The sequence below is a fragment of the Astatotilapia calliptera genome, chromosome 15 (assembly GCF_900246225.1).
Source record: "Astatotilapia calliptera chromosome 15, fAstCal1.2, whole genome shotgun sequence".
Lineage (NCBI taxonomy): Eukaryota > Metazoa > Chordata > Actinopteri > Cichliformes > Cichlidae > Astatotilapia > Astatotilapia calliptera.
The window spans coordinates 20,420,175-20,438,393 of NC_039316.1; the positions used below are offsets into that span (position 1 = coordinate 20,420,175).

General features: G+C 40.5%; 1 protein-coding gene and 1 long non-coding RNA gene across 2 annotated transcripts; both read right to left on the reverse strand.

Annotated features, from left to right (window-relative positions):
- Window positions 1-11,273: 11,273 nt before the first annotated feature.
- LOC113006569 (uncharacterized) lies at window positions 11,274-13,000 on the reverse strand. Its single transcript, XR_003269777.1, has 3 exons — window positions 12,728-13,000; window positions 11,784-11,949; window positions 11,274-11,710 (listed from the first exon to the last, which is right to left on the reverse strand). It is a non-coding gene; the product is annotated as an uncharacterized LOC113006569 (long non-coding RNA).
- A 2,304-nt stretch (window positions 13,001-15,304) lies between these two features.
- LOC113037583 (contactin-1-like) lies at window positions 15,305-18,219 on the reverse strand. The gene is made up of 5 exons (XM_026194820.1): window positions 17,856-18,219; window positions 17,120-17,398; window positions 15,917-16,027; window positions 15,808-15,836; window positions 15,305-15,385 (listed from the first exon to the last, which is right to left on the reverse strand). Exons 1-5 carry the CDS (start codon window positions 18,070-18,072, stop codon window positions 15,305-15,307), a joined length of 717 nt encoding a protein of 238 aa, XP_026050605.1. The 5' UTR covers window positions 18,073-18,219.

Below are 18,219 nucleotides of genomic sequence, written 5' to 3' on the forward strand. Positions count from 1 at the left end.
ATCTATTATTATTTTGTGAGACTTATTAAATTTAAATGGAAAAAAAATGTTGCTAAACTCTAAATATAATATTTGCTAGAGGCTTTGTACATGTTTGTGTGTGTGTGTGTGTGTGTGTGTGTGTGTGTGTGTGTGTGTGTGTGTGTGTGTGTGTGTGTGTGTGTGTGTGTGTGTGTGTGTGCATTGTGTTTAGACATTGGTACAAGGATCCACAACAGCAGAATATCCTTGTCATCTGATCTGGTCTCACACTGTGTCTGTATAATACAGTTCATGTCAGTTTTATGTATATAGTGCCAATTCACAACAGTCACCTGAAGATAAAGACCCTACAATATCAAAAGGAAACCTTAATAATCAGATGACCCCCTATAAGCAAACACTTAGCGACAGTGGGAAGGGAAAAGCATCCCTTTAACAGTCTTGATGAATGCTCAATCCTCCAGCAGAACCAGTCTCAGGGACGGGCAGCTAGTGGTGGGCAAATGAAGCTTTCTGAAGGATTGAAGTGTGTATTCAAAAGGGGCTCATTACTCTAAACCTTTGAACACAGTCTTCTTTAGTAGCATCTGGTGGTCAGAAATATGAAGTGCGGCTTGCGTCTATAAATTAAAATCAACTTTTTCATTATGATTGTTCACTCTACAGATCTAAGTTGACAGCTTCTTTTAAAATATCACATATAAACAAAATAATGTTATGTCTATTTGAATATTAATTAATAAACCTTCCTTGTTTAAACATGTAAAATGATGTGGTCTCATTTGTACTGTGACTACTTGACATTTGTAAACATGATAAATTAAAAATAAATCAATCAATGATGTATAATAATACACAACACAGTCATATACTAGGTTGGGAGTATGTTTGTGGTGTGAGGTCTCTGCCCCCACATGGTTATGTGATTAACCAGTGGACAGATACATTTATATATAAAATACTATAACTTACATGTATAATGTATTTCTAATTTATTTTTTTAATCTGGGTAAAATAAAAAGTTCAAGTTCAAATTTATTCGCCACATGCAGGTTGCCCTGCAGTGAAATGAACCCGCCCCCCGACCTTACACACACAACACAGACATCACATGGGGATACAAGTCAGAGAACGGTTGCATTGCAGAAAAAAACACTGAAATGTACACTACAATGGGAAAAGTACAAGAGGAAAAAAAGAGACCTCTACTCATGCTGGGCTACAGGAGGACAGCATGTGAACAGGAAACAAAAAAACTCCTCTGCACAGAAAGCACATAAATGTCCACAGTACAACATTATAGAGCACATGACCAGCAACAGGGTTGGGTAGGGGATAAGGAGTAATCCCAGGCAACACAGCAGCCATCCTGCCACTGCGCCGACTCACCAGCACGGGCCCAGACCCGCCTCGTGTTCCCAGGAGGCAACAAGCATCGAAGGCATTGGAAGGGGAGGGGGGATGTGTGAGTGCTTATCAGTGTAAGTGTATGTGTGTGCGTGTCCGTAGTTCAGCTGAGACAGTGTCCTTCACCCTATCAGGCTAAGTAAACAGTCTACTAGCCAACCCATGTGGCCTTGCATGGGATGGGAAGAATAGTCATCACACAGTTGTTATCAGGGAGTTTTTGTTCGGCTCCAGCCTTGGACCCGTGCAGCTGGCGCCGTGGTGTCCGCATGTTGATGTTGTTGATTTTTCTTTTATGCGAGCAGCTCAGGAGAATTTCAAAGCTGTTCTTAACACTCCGACACTGGTCTCTCAATCTCCCATTGGAGAACCGCGAGCCTCCCCATGATGGTATCAAACTTCTGTCCCGTGGTGTTGTCATTCTTGTACAGATACAAACATAACAGATATAAGGTTATTATTTTTGTTGTTTATTTATGAACAGGCCGAAAGTCCTCACTGGCTCCATGTCATTAAGTCACACACTGGTTCGCTATCTCTGGATGGACATACCTAAACACATCACAAATCCCGCCAATGATTCACTTCCTCGTAAACCATTGAATCAGGTACTGAAGCAGTGACATACTGAATTGAGCTTTGGATATCACTGATCACGTGACTTTGACCAGATGAACCGAGCTTCGGCACTGTGCTTCTGAAGTTCTGTGTTGGGTTGTTGGTTTTTGTGGTTGTTTTTTCTGATACCTGGGACAGAAATAATTGGTTTTAAGCCTGATCTAAAATGTAGAGATGGTCTGTCTCCTGAATCCTAAAATGGCAGGGGTCTTTTAAAAACTCTAGGAACAGCAAGTAAACCTACAGTCTGAGAGCAAAGTGCTCTACTGGGATAAAAAGGTAGTACCTCCATTGCTGAAGCTGCTGCACTCAGCTGTGGCTGCAAAGTGGTTGGTGCCTGTGGTCAGGGTTTTAATAGTTTTGCAATGTTCATTAGTTTTTATTTTTATTTAGTTTTGACTTCAGATTTTCAATTTTATATCAGTTTTAATTAGTTTTTACCAATTGTTTGCTAGTTTAGTTTTTATTTTTTTGAAAATCCTTAGTTTCAGTTTAGTTTTGATTAGTTTCAGTTATAGTTTTAGTTGTGTTTGCAATAATTAAGTGCAACAAAATCCCAGTTTCATCATATCAGTCATTCTCTTCTGCTTATCCTTGGGTATGTTGCTATTCCAGCTACCATACCCTGCACTCTGGACAGGTCGCCTGTCTGTCGCAGGGCTAACACGCAGAGACAGACAACTCACATTCCCACCTATGGGTTCTTTAAATAAATAAATAAAGGCAGATGAACAACCATTGATACCAGGCAAATATAAAATTTATATCTTGGCCCCAATGAGACTATTAACTCTTGCAGCACCGGGTGTTCGTAATTTTGGTTCAAGTGAATTGATAAACCTTTTGAAGGCAATTGACTCACACAGTTATGTAGATATCCCCGTCCTGTTGTCTCGGGATGCATCACGCTGCCTTGCCTGGGGTTAGCTTCTGTTTTCTGGGGATGAGGTTTGAGTGTGCTCCCTTACCTTCTCAAGGTAAGCTAGGTTAGCCTTCTTGTGTGAGCTTTTCAAGTGCACTTTAAGGTTTGTGGGATTTTTTTCCCCTTTAGAAATGTCCCTCATAATTTGTCTCTTTCCACTACAAGACACTTGCTTTATCCAAAACACAGTCATATTCAAAGTAATCCCAAATTGGACTCCGGCGCTTTCTCCCGACTTTTCCTGACATGATTCTGCACGTGGACGGAGCAGCAACACAGACAACTCGACTAACATACTGCCACCTGCTGGCATAATGAGACATAGCAAGAAAAAAATCTGGAAACTAAACTTCATTTTCACCCTTGACTATGACACACACACATCTACGAAAACTAAACACATTTTTGCTATAAATTCAGTTAATTTTAGTTAGTTTTGTGAACACATATTACAGTTTTAGTTAGTTTTCCTTTTTTTGTTTTTATTTTTATTTCCGTTAACGAAAATGTTTTTTCACTTCTAGTTTTCGTTATTTCGTTAGTTTTCGTTAACGATAATAACCTTGCCTGTGGTGGTGCTAAAATCCGAACCAGCATGGGTAGATAGCACTGACATTATGAGAGGTTTTATTCCCTCTGATTTAATTTTGGTAAGCTTAGCAGATGTTACTGTAGATGCTCCTGGGGTCAGTTTCTGCCTTCGTCTTCGCAGCAGAATAAGTCACCGCCTCCTCGTTTTTGACCTGCTTCACACAACATTTACATAAGTCAGATCGTTACAAAGATTTTGATGTTGAGTTCAGTTTTTTTATTCAGTTTTTAAACAACTCACTGATTGAAATCAGAGGAGTTGAAGATAAATATATGCTTTGTAATACATCCTATTATATAGCGCTGCAAAGAAAATTTAAGATAAGATCATAATTATTGTAGGAAAAAACTGACAAACTTACCTTTTACTTCAGAGTTTTTTGATTGGAGTGGTCAATTGTGGCGTAGATGATATTCTCCTCTGGCTCGTTCTGATTAGAAACACAGTGGTTTAGATTGCATAAATATCAATACACAGAACTCCGCTCTTGGGTGAGAACTTTGACATCATAAATTCCATTTTAGGTCAACAAAAATACTTTCAGAAACTACAATATGTTGCATTTCTAACAATTATCAGTTTGTGCATTTTCTCTTTACCCTTTTTCTGTTAAAAAAAACTTTGGGGAATCTATAAAGGTGAAAATTCAATATGAAAGGATCAATGTGAACATAACCATAACCCTCATTTGTCTTTCTGACAGGTCAATGGGTCACTGTCTCCTGGTGGATCTTAATAGGTTAATTTAACTTTAATCTTAATTTGGCTGTACTTTAACAAGTATGATCAGATTATTGCAGTTCAATAATCTGCCACATAGGGCAGCACGGTGGCACGGTGGTTAGCACTGCTGCCACACAGCAAGAAGGTCCTGAGTTCAATTCCACCATCAGGCCGGGGTCTTTCTGTGTGGAGTTTGCATGTTCTCCCCATGTTTGCGTGGGTTCTCTCCGGGTACTCCGGCTTCCTCCCACCGTCCAAAGACATGCAACTTGTGGGGATAGGTTAATTGGATAATCCAAATTGCCACTAGGTGTGAATGTGAGTGTGAATGGTTGTCTGTCCCTGTGTGTTAGCCCTGCGACAGACCGGCGACCTGTCCAGGGTGTACCCTGCCTCTCGCCCTATGACAGCTGGGATAGGCTCCAGCACCCCCTGCGACCCTGAAAAGGAGAAGTGGAAGCAGATGGATGGATGGATAGTTATGAGGAGAATTCTGGAAGCATGGTAAGGTGTTGTAAACTAATTCAGAAAATAAATCAATGTCAAAAAACAAGAATTAGAGGTGGGCAAATGCCATTTAATCTTAGGAGATTTCTAGAGTATAGCACTTTTTTTTTTCTCTAAGTACAATTTTTTCCAAAAATTTGGAGTTTATCCTCAAAATGGTCCATCATATTTTTAAATGCAGATTAATCAGATTAATGTTGATATCTATCTAATATAGATATTACCTAACTAGCTAATATCTACTATATGTTAATTGTAAATTTGATATTTCAAAGCCATAACGTAAAGATTTATCAAGGTAGCAATGTTACCTCACAGCAAGAAGATCCAGGGGAATTATTATGAATTACTTTGTTCAAGTGATGACAAATATTAAAGCTTAAGAATCATAACTTGGCTTTATTGAGTACCGCTGTACTTTTCAGTGCTTTTATTCTACCAACAGCTACTTAATGGGAAACACCTATACGTTAAGCAAGGCAGCCCTAGCAGAAACTAATAGACAGCATATGTGGACCCATTTGAAAACAAGATGTTACACTATAGTCTATAGGTTTAGCCACTAATAATAAACTAATAATTAAATGCAATCATAAATAAACCTGTAGAGCCGGAAAAGGGAGATTTTCTTTTTCATTTTCACCAAGTGTTTAATTGTTGGGGTCTCTGTGTATTTCTAAATGGAAATTATTCAGACATTACAAAAGAAAAAGAACCTAATGATGAAATCAGTATTGCATTAAAGCTTATGTTCATTGGGCCGCCTACAGTCTTCTATAAAAGGTTGGTGAAGACATTTGTCGCTGGATTTCTGTAAACAAGCTTTACATCAGAAAAGGTGATGCCATTTCCTATTTCTTATGAATTAAAAGGCAGAATTTCAGAGGAAGTTATGTAGTTACTATTGCCCAATTACCATTTAAATAACACAAGATCCTAAATTTAGTCATAACATTTTAATTCCTTAATTTGGTATCTTTTGTGTAGATGTTGTTACGAAATCAGTTTCACCCCGGTTCTTTTATTCCTCGGGCATCCAGAGACGGCACCGGACTCAGTAGTCATTTTCACAAAAACCTTTATTAATCTTTATTCATCTTCATTTAAGCATGCACTTCTAGAAGAGGAGATGTGCAAGGCCAGTGTCCCTCTGCAAATCTTCCCTCCTTTGTCTGTGAAACATAGCTTTGTAGAAGCGACCCTATCATAAAACCCCCATGGTGTGCTGCAAACTTGTGTCTGTGTGTGTATACACGAACACGTGAGTGCCTGTGTGTGCACATACCCGTGTGTCCATGTGAGTGCACGTGAGTGAGTGTGCATGTAGGTGTGGGTGTGTCGTAACAGCCAAAGCACTGTGTGTGTGACTTCCTGCCGGTCATAAAAGTAATCTCCTCGCCCAAGCTAAACCAAATTCCTTTAGACAACATACAAAACAGAGTTAACAGATTACAAACACTGAGACCCCCACTCTGCATCCACTGGGCCATTGGCCCCTTGTTGTCTTACAGTTACAGATAAGCGTGTGGAGAGTCTCCTGCAAACCTACTTCTAAGTTTATAACAATTATGAGTTTTTATTAAAGGTACAAGCATCAGCAATCCCCAACTGTAGCTTCCTGTCTCCTTTTATGACAGGCAGACCCCCAGTGTCCATAAATTCCTGTCCCTCAACAATTACACACTCTCAGGCCTACAGCTAAGCCAAACTAAAACACACAGACAAATCCTTCCCTGTTCCTCTCATCTACTGCTGGACCCTCTTATCTAAGCAAATTTAACACATTATATTCTAATAATTATTTTCTTGTACTCACAATGTGCAATGCTGCTACATTTTATTCAGCAAGAAGAACTGAAACTGCAGTTAACAAAAGCCCATATCCTTATCATTGTGACAGTCCAAAGGCAGGTAACAATACCGGGGTGAATGACTGGATAATTTACCACAGATGGGGAAGAAATGTGGGGGATTATTAAAATGGAAATTCTTATATAGTGAAGCAAGGTCAGGTTTATTTGTCTTAGATGGGTGGGCAAAACCAAAAATCCAAGTCAGAAATAACAGGGATTGAGCGTGGTTATTATCTTTATCTGCTAACCCAGGCTCTCAGGCCCTCAGACTCTGCTCTCATACAAAAGAGCATTTCATCATTTCATTTTCTGACCAGGTGAGTGCAACTCAGTCCTAGTTCAGGGATTAGCTGAGAAGTATGATTATTACATTAGAGACAAACAATCTCTAATTTAACTCTGACACAACTAGTAAAGTGCTCATATTGACACAAAGATGTCGTTTGGTGTCCAAAGCTTACTTTGAAATAAGAACACGTGATATAAATTTCAAATTTTTTGAGTTTTTTTTTCATTCACTCTTATGTCTTCAAGTGGCTTTTTGCATCCTGAAAAGGCAGAGAGCACAGCAATTAGATTCAAATGTCAGATTGTTTATCAGTGCTCTATCAGGATCTAAATCGTCTCATCTCTGTCTCTGAGGACAAAAACAGTGATTGCAGTCATTAGGATCACTGCTCCAATGCAAAGAGTCCACATGATGTAGCTCACAGGAAACTGATCTGTGTACTCTATGAAAAACAGTACAAAAAAATGTCATGCTTTTGTAACTTTATTATTAAAATCTGGTCAAATTAATGTTTGAACATTTGGAAACTACAGTAAATTACTTCTACAAATAAAACCAAAGCTTTATTTATTGAAGTGCATAATTCAGATTATTTTGAAATTCATTTAAGCTTCTTATCATACCTATAGGTGTGTAGTGAGCTTCTATCTTCACACTGTTGTTCTTGATATACTGGCAGGTGTATGTTTTGTTGTGGGCCCTCTGAGGTTTCACAGTCAAAAGAGAAACACACATCGGTCCAATGTCCCTCGCACCACTGCCGAGCAGCACAGTTCCTGTTTCGTTCAACCAGACGATGCTGTTCTCGCCACACAATTGGGAGTCAGAGTATTTGAAGAGAGTGCACGTTAATGTGATGTATCCATCCCAGTTTTGCGTCTGAGATGCTGCAACTGAGAGAAAACAGGTGATAAAAGAAATCTAAAACTCTGTAACAGGTCCTCAGAACTTTTCCCACATTTCAAACAAATTTCACTGGATTCACTGGTGAGATTTCCCTTTTAATCTGTTGTTTCAGAGGTCGGCATGAATCTGAAACCTTTTAAATTCCCAAACTAAAACTGTTATATGATGTTTGGTCAAATCTTCGCCTCTTTCACAGTTTGTTAGTCTGCAGTTACTGCTTGCTGAATGTTCTGTGTACGCAGTTAATTTATTAAGACAAAAATGTAGTGAACATAACTGTAGTGTTTGGGAGGAGAGTCAAAGTGAAGAAAAGGATATGAGATTTGTCCAAGCTCAGAATCATTACAGTCTAAGCACTCACTGTTCAAAATATGCAGACCCACAATTGTATCCTGGGCTGTAGTGTTCCCAGACCAACACCAGTAAAGGCCAGCATCTTCAGCAACAATGTTCCTGATGCCCAGGGAGCAGTTACTGTACAGACTCAGTCTGGCTGCTTGAGCTGAGTTCTCCATAATAGCGCCATTCCAAACCATTTCTATTGTCTCAGAGTTATCTCTGTTATAAAACCACGTAATGATGGAGCATGATGAGTTCAATGAGGATGTGTTATCACAGGGGAGAACGACATCATTTCCCAGTGTGTAATAAACATCGATGTAGGTTTCACTGATGCATGCTGCAAAGAAATAAATATGTTTATTCTACTTTCTTTTTTCTTTGAATCCATGTATTTACCTATCAATCAATACCAAGAAACAGGAAACTTAAATGTTCATTTTTTTGCCCACAGCCTATAAGACTAATAGGAACCTCTCATACTCATGCTAATTTGAACTTTCTTTTTTTTTTTCATAATCATTTCTGTGATGTAGGTTACGTTCCTTCACTTATTTTTCTGACTTTTATTTGAAGGCTTAAGTTAGGGTGGCATGATATTGTGATTGAAAGAAATCTCCGTCCCGGGTTTCTCCGTGGATCGGGTTTCCTCCAAGGCGTGAGCACCGATAAGCAGAGTTTTGTCCTTTCCTTATAAGATTCCTAATTATTCAAAGTAACGCTCAGGTATGCCGTTCAGCTGGGTTAGTTACGACGTCGGGAGCAGTTAGGAGAACAAAATGATACAGAGACTGTTCAGGTTGCTCTCCCACAATCAACTCAAAGGTTTATTCAGTATACAACAGTTTATATAGAAGAAAAAAAGGTTCGTGTGTCAGCAGGTTCTCAGTTCAAACCGGTACAGACCAAATAAGGAAACGTCTTCCTGCCTTCTGAGCAAAGAAGTATCCTTTGTGTAGTTTATCAGTTCAGCTACAATTTATGATCATCCCAGCAAAATACACTCCTAGACATAGAATACAGAGTTCTTTCATTAGTGAATTCTGAAACAAACCACCTAGCCTTTAACAAGCTCTTTTCTAAAGAATAAGGAAGGGAGGATGGGAGTAAGGAAGTGGTCTCGTCTCTGTGGTATTTTCGACCTTGGGGTACCAGCCTGTGAGTCTTACACATTAATTCTTGGGTCACAGAGAAAGAGAAAAACAACTAGTAAATGGGCCTTATTGAGTAACAGTTTTCCTGTATAATATCACTATAAAACAATATCCTGTAAATGCTACCATGGTATCAAAATATCACAACAGTGATCATCAGCAATTGCTACATTTCAAATGATGTTATATTGCTAAATTATTTTCAGCCCCTGAAAATAAGGGGACCATGTATATAAAACCTGTATGATGTTGGTATATCTCATAGCAAGAAAGTCCTGGGTTTGAATCCGCTGGCCAGCTCAGGTATTTCTCTGTAGAATTTAAGAATTACAGCCATTTATAAATATGGTCCCCTTATTTTGAGTTAGTGAAAATAATTGAGCAAACTAACATAATTTGAAATATAGCACTTGTTTTTAACATTTAAAAATTCTTTGCAGTCAATGGCTGTCTGAAGTCTAAAGCCCATGGACATCAACAAATGCAGTTTTTCCTCCTTTGAGATCCTCTGCTAGTCCAGCCTTCAGTTGCTGTTTGTTTGTGGGTCTCTCTGCATTCAGCTTTGTTTTTAATAATGGAAAAATATGCTCTGTTGGGTTGAGATCAGATGCCTGACTTGGCAAATGAATAACGCTACTGTGGCAGGATGTGGTTTGCAGCTCAGCTGCAGGGGAGGGGTGGAGTAGTGCATTCAATGGACAGTGCCAGGGAAGGCCTGCTGGCGCAGTTGATTTTCATCATCCTAACCACACCTTCCCTATTTCTAGTAGTTGCTGGGGCCTAGAGGAAGAGGCCCCAGAAACTGCCGGGGTTCTGGTAACGAGTGTTACAGTGGTGCCCAACTTCCAGGTGTGATATGTCAAACCCACAGGTACCGCAGCCAGTTCAGGTGGCCCAGATGATGGGCAGATGCAGGCAGTTGTGAATGGGAGGCAGCTAGAGGACCTGTAGGTCAAGACTGGGCGTGGACACTTCCACCAGGAGTGCCCATTCATGGAAGCCAGCCATGTGTTTGGTGTTGCTGAAGTCCCAACAGACTCCCTGGCTCAGGAGGCATGTACAGGGATCCAGTAAGGTCCCAAGGGGGTACACGCCAGGCTATTGTTGACACGGGCTGTACACAGACCCTTGTCTAACAAACGCTGGTTCAGCCAGGGAGGTTGGAGGCTGAGTTGGTGGAAGTTAGATGTGTGACATACCCAAATATCCCATAGTGCCACTGCAAATTAAACATAAGGGCAAGACGCTAGAGGAAAGACTGTGCATCCCTTAATTTTGGGGACAGACTGGCCAGGGTTTAATAACCTGCTGGGGCAGTGTGCGGGGATGCATGGCCTTTAACAGTATGTAGCAGCTGTGCTGCACCTAGCAGTGACACGGGCTCGTCCGGGAGAGGAGACAGCAAGGCCCTGCTCGCCCCAGGAGATTTCCTACTAGAACAATTTCATGATAACACCCTGCACTCAGCCTTTGACCAATGGATAAAAATTGATGGTCACATGGTACACCCTGATGCAGCGCTGACCTACCAGCATTTTGTACTGATCAGCGATAGACTTCATAGAGTGAGTCATGACATTCCCAGTTGTTGGTTTCTAAAAGCCGCCAGAAAATGATATCGCCGTCGGCTCTAAAACTCCATGGCAAGGCATATGGGATATGAAAAAACTCAGGTGGACTGGCATCTCTACTGCACGTTTTACCATAATTTTGGGTTGGTGCGATTAATGTACATAAGTTTAAGGATATAATGGTTTCACCTGTTGAAAGTTTTTTTTCTGAACTGTGCATGCCCTTGAAGTTTTTACCAGCTCTCTGACAGGTTTCTGTTTTTCTGCCTAATGATGTCCTCCATCACTTCCATTCTTCTATTTGGGCCTCATATTTAGAAATCCAGTGGAAAGCAACAGTTTGTGTCACGGCTCAACGGCACGAGGGAACAGGGATGGACACAGGCGCAGAAACCAACCCGGAAGCGAGGTGACAGAAAACAAATGATTTATTTCCGCCCACAGGTAAACAAAGGTGAAACACAAAGCGACGCCACCACACTAGTGGTGCGTAGGACTCGTCGGTGATAATGAGGGCGACCTAGACACCTCTAGGAGACGGCTGAGCAGCGGGGACAGCGGGGAGGTAGAAACAGGACTAGGTAGGGGCCGGGGGCACTGGAACAAGAGGAGATCACGATCAGAGGGATCCAGCAGACAACCAATAATCCTCCGCAGTTGAATTGAATTGCCTTACTTGGTTTCAGATGGAGGGGACAGGTGGAGCGGAAAACCCGGAAGCGGTCGAGGCGTGGGGAGGCAGGCAGGTGAGCGGTGGGCCGGCAGGCCACGTTGTGTAAGCAGCTGGCGGCCCAGGTCCAGGAGGACGGGAGCGAGGGGAACAAGATCTCCACTCCGGGTGCTATCGCTGAGGACAAGAAAAGACAGGTCAGTCATCACACGGCGTTAAGACAAGGTTTAGGATGCTCCACTGAACTAACATGGGAATAGGAGATACTCAGGCGATGAGTGGTTGAGAGCGCAGGTCTGATATACCGCTGGCACGATTGCTCACAGGTGGTCAGCCAGGGAGGGGCAACCGGACTCCGCCTAAAGGAGGAGGAGCCGCTGTCTGAGACCTGCAGGTGCCCAACCAGACCATGACACCTTGAATCAAATTAATATATATTATCTGTTTTATTCGTCATGAGATACAAAAGAAAGAAAAAAAGTCTCCCCCGGCCATGAAACCACTTGCCAGTCAATTGTACAATTGCCTCTACAAAGCCTCTGAAAGTGTAAAACAGCTATGATTTCTGAACAGTTAATGCACAATTTTTATAAGATGCCTTTAAATTAAAGCCAAAAGTCAGCATTGCAATCACATCTTGACTGTTTGAATTAAAATCCACTGGTACTGATGTACAGAGGCAAAACTACAAAAATCTTATCTGTCCATAAAGTTCTTAACTCTACATCGTCCCTATCAAGACCTGTGAAAAGATCAGTGTTTTTCTAGTAGCTTCTATCCTGTCATTTGCACCTCTCAGCCAACTGAAGATGTAAACATTATTCTAACACTGATATGCAGATTTCATTCTATAATTAATAATTAATAAACAATAGAAAAAACAGTAATAAACAAGAGAAATATGCTGTATATTCAACTAGAATGAACACTTAATTGATTGCTATGTGCATAGCAGAATCTACAGTAGCCCTGCTTTGTGTGAAGCGCTGGATCATAACCTTTTCAGTTTTCTGTTGCGGTTAAAGTCAATGGAATTGATCAAATTAAGGTCCAAAATCTAAGAATACAAAGATGTTGTCATTTTGTGTTGGCAATTGATGATAATTTTCCTCATGGCTACAACAATTTAAATGTTCATATTTCATAGCAACATAGTCAAGCACAAAAGTAAGAAAAGAAAATCTGAGTAATTACCTTCAAACTGAAGCATAAAAATCAGGATTGTTAAAAGTGAAGAAATGTGTTGTTGCATCTCTCTCTGCAGGCTCAAATTAGGCTCTCTGGCACAGAAGAACAGAAGTGATAACATTTCCTGTTCCTGGTTTCAGAGAAAAACTTGTGAAATAGTCCCATTCGTCACCCAATGTATCTGCAGTTTGACAGGGTATGTATGAATCTGAATGTGGGTCACAGTCCCTGGCATTGGGCACTTTTTTGTTTGATTTTACTGCTGTTCTTGTGCTCTACATTCATTTATTTTTTTTATTGTTTGAGATTTGAATTCCCATTTTGATTTTGTTATTTTTGTAAGAGTAATTTCTAATGATACTGTTGAGTCTTTGTCTGTTTTACTGTCCATGTGTTACTCTTCCTGCTCTCTGCCTCATCTTTCTCTGTTCTGCAAAATTAGCTTTGTGTCTCTTTCTTGGTAATGATAACTGGACTTGCTCTCATACTGCTTTTTACTACAAACCACCAAGGGTGATCGTGGCTCAAGAGTTGGGTGTTCGGCTTATGATCGGAAGGTTGCTGGTTCGAGCCCCGGCTCGGACAGTCTCGGTTGTTGTGTCCTTGGGCAAGACACTTCACCTACCGCCTACTAGTGATGGCCAGAGGGGCTGATGGCGCAATATGGCAGCCTCGCCTCTGTCAGTCTGCCCCAGGGCAGCTGGACAACTGTAGCCTGCCTTCAATGTGAGAGTGAATGAATAGTGGTATTGTAAAGCGCTTTGAGGGGTCCTGAAAAGCGCTATATAAATGCAATCTATTATTATTAATTCAAATAGGCCTTCAAGCACTTTTTCTAGCAGTCACACACACTCACGGCTACATCCAGGACAATTAGGAGATCAAACCTAGTCAAGAGCAGATGGAACCTGGGACTGAACTACTACCTGAGATCTCTAATTGTTAGAGAACAGGTTCTACTGCCTGAAATCAACAGGTATGTGTGGCGGCGGTGTGACCGCTAGCTAAGCTGCAGGGGAGGACTGGGGCAGTTAGGCTCAAGTGGGTGGTGCCAAGGAGGCTGGAGGGACAGGTGGCGATGATTTGCCTAACAAGGTTTCTCCCTTTTTATATAGTGAAGCTAGAGGGAGGGGTGTTCGCAGATGACTAACTCAAAAGTTGGTGAACAGTGTGCCAAAACATAAAGCCACATGTGTGGTGCTTCAATAAACACTCCTCAAGTGAACAGCATCACAGTCTGTCGGGTCAATCTTTACAGTATGATGTCATTACCTACTGACCAATCAGTTATCTCGAAAAAAAATGTGACCATTCCTGTGAGTACTAGAGTTTGGGGTGGGGGGTTGATGGTATTATAATATCTTTTGTAGCTATTTTATGTATTCACACAGGGATATGATAGTTTATTAAATAAATTAAAAAATAATCTGTGAATGCTAAAAAAAAATGAGGGCTCATCTCCTGCACTAACATCCTGAGATAACATCATCAGAGCAAACTTATATTAAATTGGCTCAACCAAAAAAGCACCCAACACTGGACACACTTAGACAAAGCTACCTCTAAATGCAGAGCATGCCGATGGTAAAAGTGGGCTAGCAACCTCCTTATTCATGGGGATCAAAGAAATGTGATTCAGAAGGAGGTACATTTTTGGATTATTCAATCCTATCTTTAGGGTTTTTTTCTAATTTGCGCAGCTTCATCTCCTTGTTCTACCAGTGACATGGAGATCAGTTTCAGTATCTGTTGTGAATGATATCTCAATTGCTAAAATACATCTGGAGGACAAAGAAGACTGGAGGCTTGCCAGAAAAGCTGTGTTCAATGATGGAGAGGTGCACCCAAGTGTTTTTGCTTTCAGCATATAGCATATTGATTAATGATCTTTGATCAGTGGTTGTTGATCAATGGTCATGACAATTTGCATATTAATGATCAAGGAACTGACCTCACAACCCATTGTTCATTTAGTTGGCTGGTTTCAGTTATTGTCCAAATGCACTGTTTATAAGGTCTCAGCTGAGAGTGATGAGTGACGAAACGTTTCTCCCAGGTGAACAGAATCAACCTTTTGAGATTCAGCATTTAGAGTTTCCAAAAGAAGAATGTGAGGCAGCGCTTTTAGCTGTTGGCCTCTTCTCCTGTGCTGCCAGTTGGGATTTCAGAAGTCAGACGCCATCACTGCTTTAGGATTAGACTCCTAATTTTCATTTTTGATAAATCTCATAGGGATGATTCAGATGACTCTGAATTATCCTTTAGTTATGCTGCTACAGGCTAAGGCTGCTAATGCACTGAGCATTTCTTCTCCATTCACAGTTTTCAGCTTTATCTATCTTCAGGAATCCAAAGTTATATAAGCAAGAAGCAGCATAACTTCATTCAGGATCACTCTATTACTGCAGTTTCAGTATGTAGAAAGTAAGATTTGACCGAAAAAGACTAAACCTGGTTACAGGTCTATTTTTTTAGTTGGATGGTGTACATTACATTATTGTTAATATACAAAAGACTTAAAGAGAATCTAAGTAGTTGCAAACGGATTAAGAAAATGTTGAGCTGAAGTATGTGCTCTGAAGTTCAATGCAGTTCAGAGTCAGCCAGACTTGCCACATTTTCATAGATCACTGTGCCATCATCGCAGTCACCAACATAATGGACCTGTAAAAAGCACACAAGCAGATGTTTAAGGGAAACTCGGGTGGCCACTGAAGTAATAACTTGAGGATTCATTATACTTCACATAATTGTTACCAAGGATCTGGCAGGTTAAAGATTAAAGTCCAGTCTAACTGTTTAGGACATTTATGTTTTCACATGCATCTTTATCAGGTAAGTCCTAGAAAAATTCAATACTGCCATGCAGGTGTGAAAACAGCTTTATATTAATGGTAACTCACGGTGAACCAACTTTCTCATCATCTGTCTTACAAGCTATTTTAGTTCCTCCTAGGTTTCAAACTAGCCAGTTCACACTGACAAATTGTGTATACATGAAATCTGCTTATCAGAGCCACTTACTGTGTACTGTTTATTGAAAAAAATCCTACATAACATTTAAAACAAGATCGTTTTAAACTCACGTTGCTCTCTTCAAGAAGCTTTCTGTTTCCTTAAAAAAAGAGCAGCAATTTAATTCAAACGTATACTTTCAGTAATTATAGTTATTATGTGTAATCTGAATTGGCTCACCTGTGTATCTGATGACTAAAATAGTGATGACAATCATTAGGATCAGTGCTGCCATGCGAAGATGCCACATGGCATAGCTCAGCGGAGACTGGTCCATGGACTCTCTAAAGTCTGCACAAAGCACATGGTTCACAGTATTTCTTCATGCATTTCAGCGTTTGAATATTTGGAAACTAAAGTAGGACTCAAAGTTATTTTTACAAAATGCAGCACTGTGGAATAAAAGAGGCCATTTCCCTAAACATTGGGTTGGGGTTTTTTTTCTATATAAGTTATTGTATGCCTTTATTTTCTGTAAGAGTGGAGACTACACTGTACTCCAGAGGTACATTATAACAGTCAATTTTTCTTGAATGTTCCTAACTGGAATGTGATTATTAGAGCTATTCTATCAATCTGTTTTCTTATCCAAGTCATCATTGTGGAGGGGTTTGAGCCAATCCTAGCTGCCATAGGGTGAGAGGCGGGGTTCATCCTGGACAGGTTAAAAGCTATTTGAATTCTTCAAATACTAAGGAAAGAAGTCTTAAATGCTTTTTTTTAATCACCTCCTATAGCAAGGGATTCACCAGACCAAAACATTAATTAGAGTTTGATTCAGACCTGGTCCTGTATGTTGGTAAGATCTGCCAATGACGTTACAAATTGTTTGAAAATTAGGACACCCTGGAAGGTAAAAAGAAGAGCGTTGTAGAGTTTAGAAGCAGCTGCTTTGAAACCTTGGTTTCAGCTGTGGACCAAAACACTACTATCGTTTTAACCTGGTCTGGCTTCTACTGTCTTTTTGTCTTTTTCTTTGAATCACAATTTTAGGTGGTGGCCAACCTGATGGAAGGCAGCAGGCTTGGGTGGGAAAAGACTGACAGTTACACTCCCAGGTCGGAGCATGGAGCCCACTACCACAAGACCTATGACAACCCTGAGTGTGGTGTCCTTGAACCCTGAACTGGCCAGACTTTAATTTCCAACCCACAAGTTACCATGGTGGTTTTCCCCTCGTCACCGATAGAACTTATTGTCTTTTCAAATCTAAGGCAATTTGCCTTTTTAAAAATGTATTTATAGCAGCGACTTGCACATATTAGGTAGAATTAACCAGCTTATTTATTCTACCTAGAGGTGTGTAATGAGCTATGGAATCTGTGGACTCTGTTCATCAGTGTTTAATAGGTAAAAATCATCTAATCGTTATATATAACCTACCTATGAAGACTGGTGTGTAGTGAGTTTCCATCTTCACATTGTTTTCCTCAACAATCTGGCAGGTGTATCGTTTGTTGTGGTCACTGTGAAGCTTCACTGTTAGAAGTGAAATGCATGTGCGTCCAGTGTATCTGACTTTATTAAGCAGCACAGTTCCTGTGTCATCCACCCAGCGGATGCTTATCTCGTCACAAGGGAGGCTACTGAGTCTGAACAAAGAGCACTTTAATGTGATGTTTCCATTCATCTGTAGGTCGGGGTTTGATGGAGATGCTGAAACTGAAAATGAGTGACGACAGTTACCTCAGCATTAAGAAAAAAGTGGAATGTGAATTTAAATGCAAGTTCTGTAATTTCTTCTTACTGTCACAGGTTTACTGAGTGATTGTCCTGTAGAAAAAGTACTTTTGCACATTGAATATATGTAACTTTCATCCAGATGTTACTGTAAAATCTTGCTCCTTTTATTGCATAGGCATATCGAGTTAAAGCTCAGACTCCACCAAAATGGATTCATTCAGTTACTCCAAATATGCCTAATGATGGATTAAAATCAAGGCTGGATCCCTCACAGAGCCTGTGGGGATGATGGATGTTTAATCCTTAGTGCGGAGTGTCATGCACAAATTTGTTTTTGAGGGAAAGGGCCTCAGAGATTTTTTTTTTTTTTTTAAAAAGGATATTAATGACCATGATACTCTGCAAAGACCCAAATCATTTATGTTCAAGTACTCACTAGTCAAAATATTTAGATAGACAGTTGTGTCCTGGCCAGTGGTCCCCTCAGGCCGACAGTTGTAAACACCAGCATCCTCAGTAGTGATGTTGTTGATGCACAGAGAGCAGTCACTGTGAAGACTTAGTCTGGCAGCTTGGGTTGAGTTCTTAACATCTCCATGATAAACCACCTGTGTTGTCTGAGATGGCTCTCTGTTGTAAAACCAGGTAACCATGGAGCACGTATCAGGCGCCTTGTCACAGGGCAAAATGACATAATTTCCTGGTCTGTGATAGAGAAAGTATGGTTCACCACTGATTCCTGCTGCAAAGGAAAGGAAAGTTTCTGTGATGAATGACACGCATCATCCATCCTCTTCCCC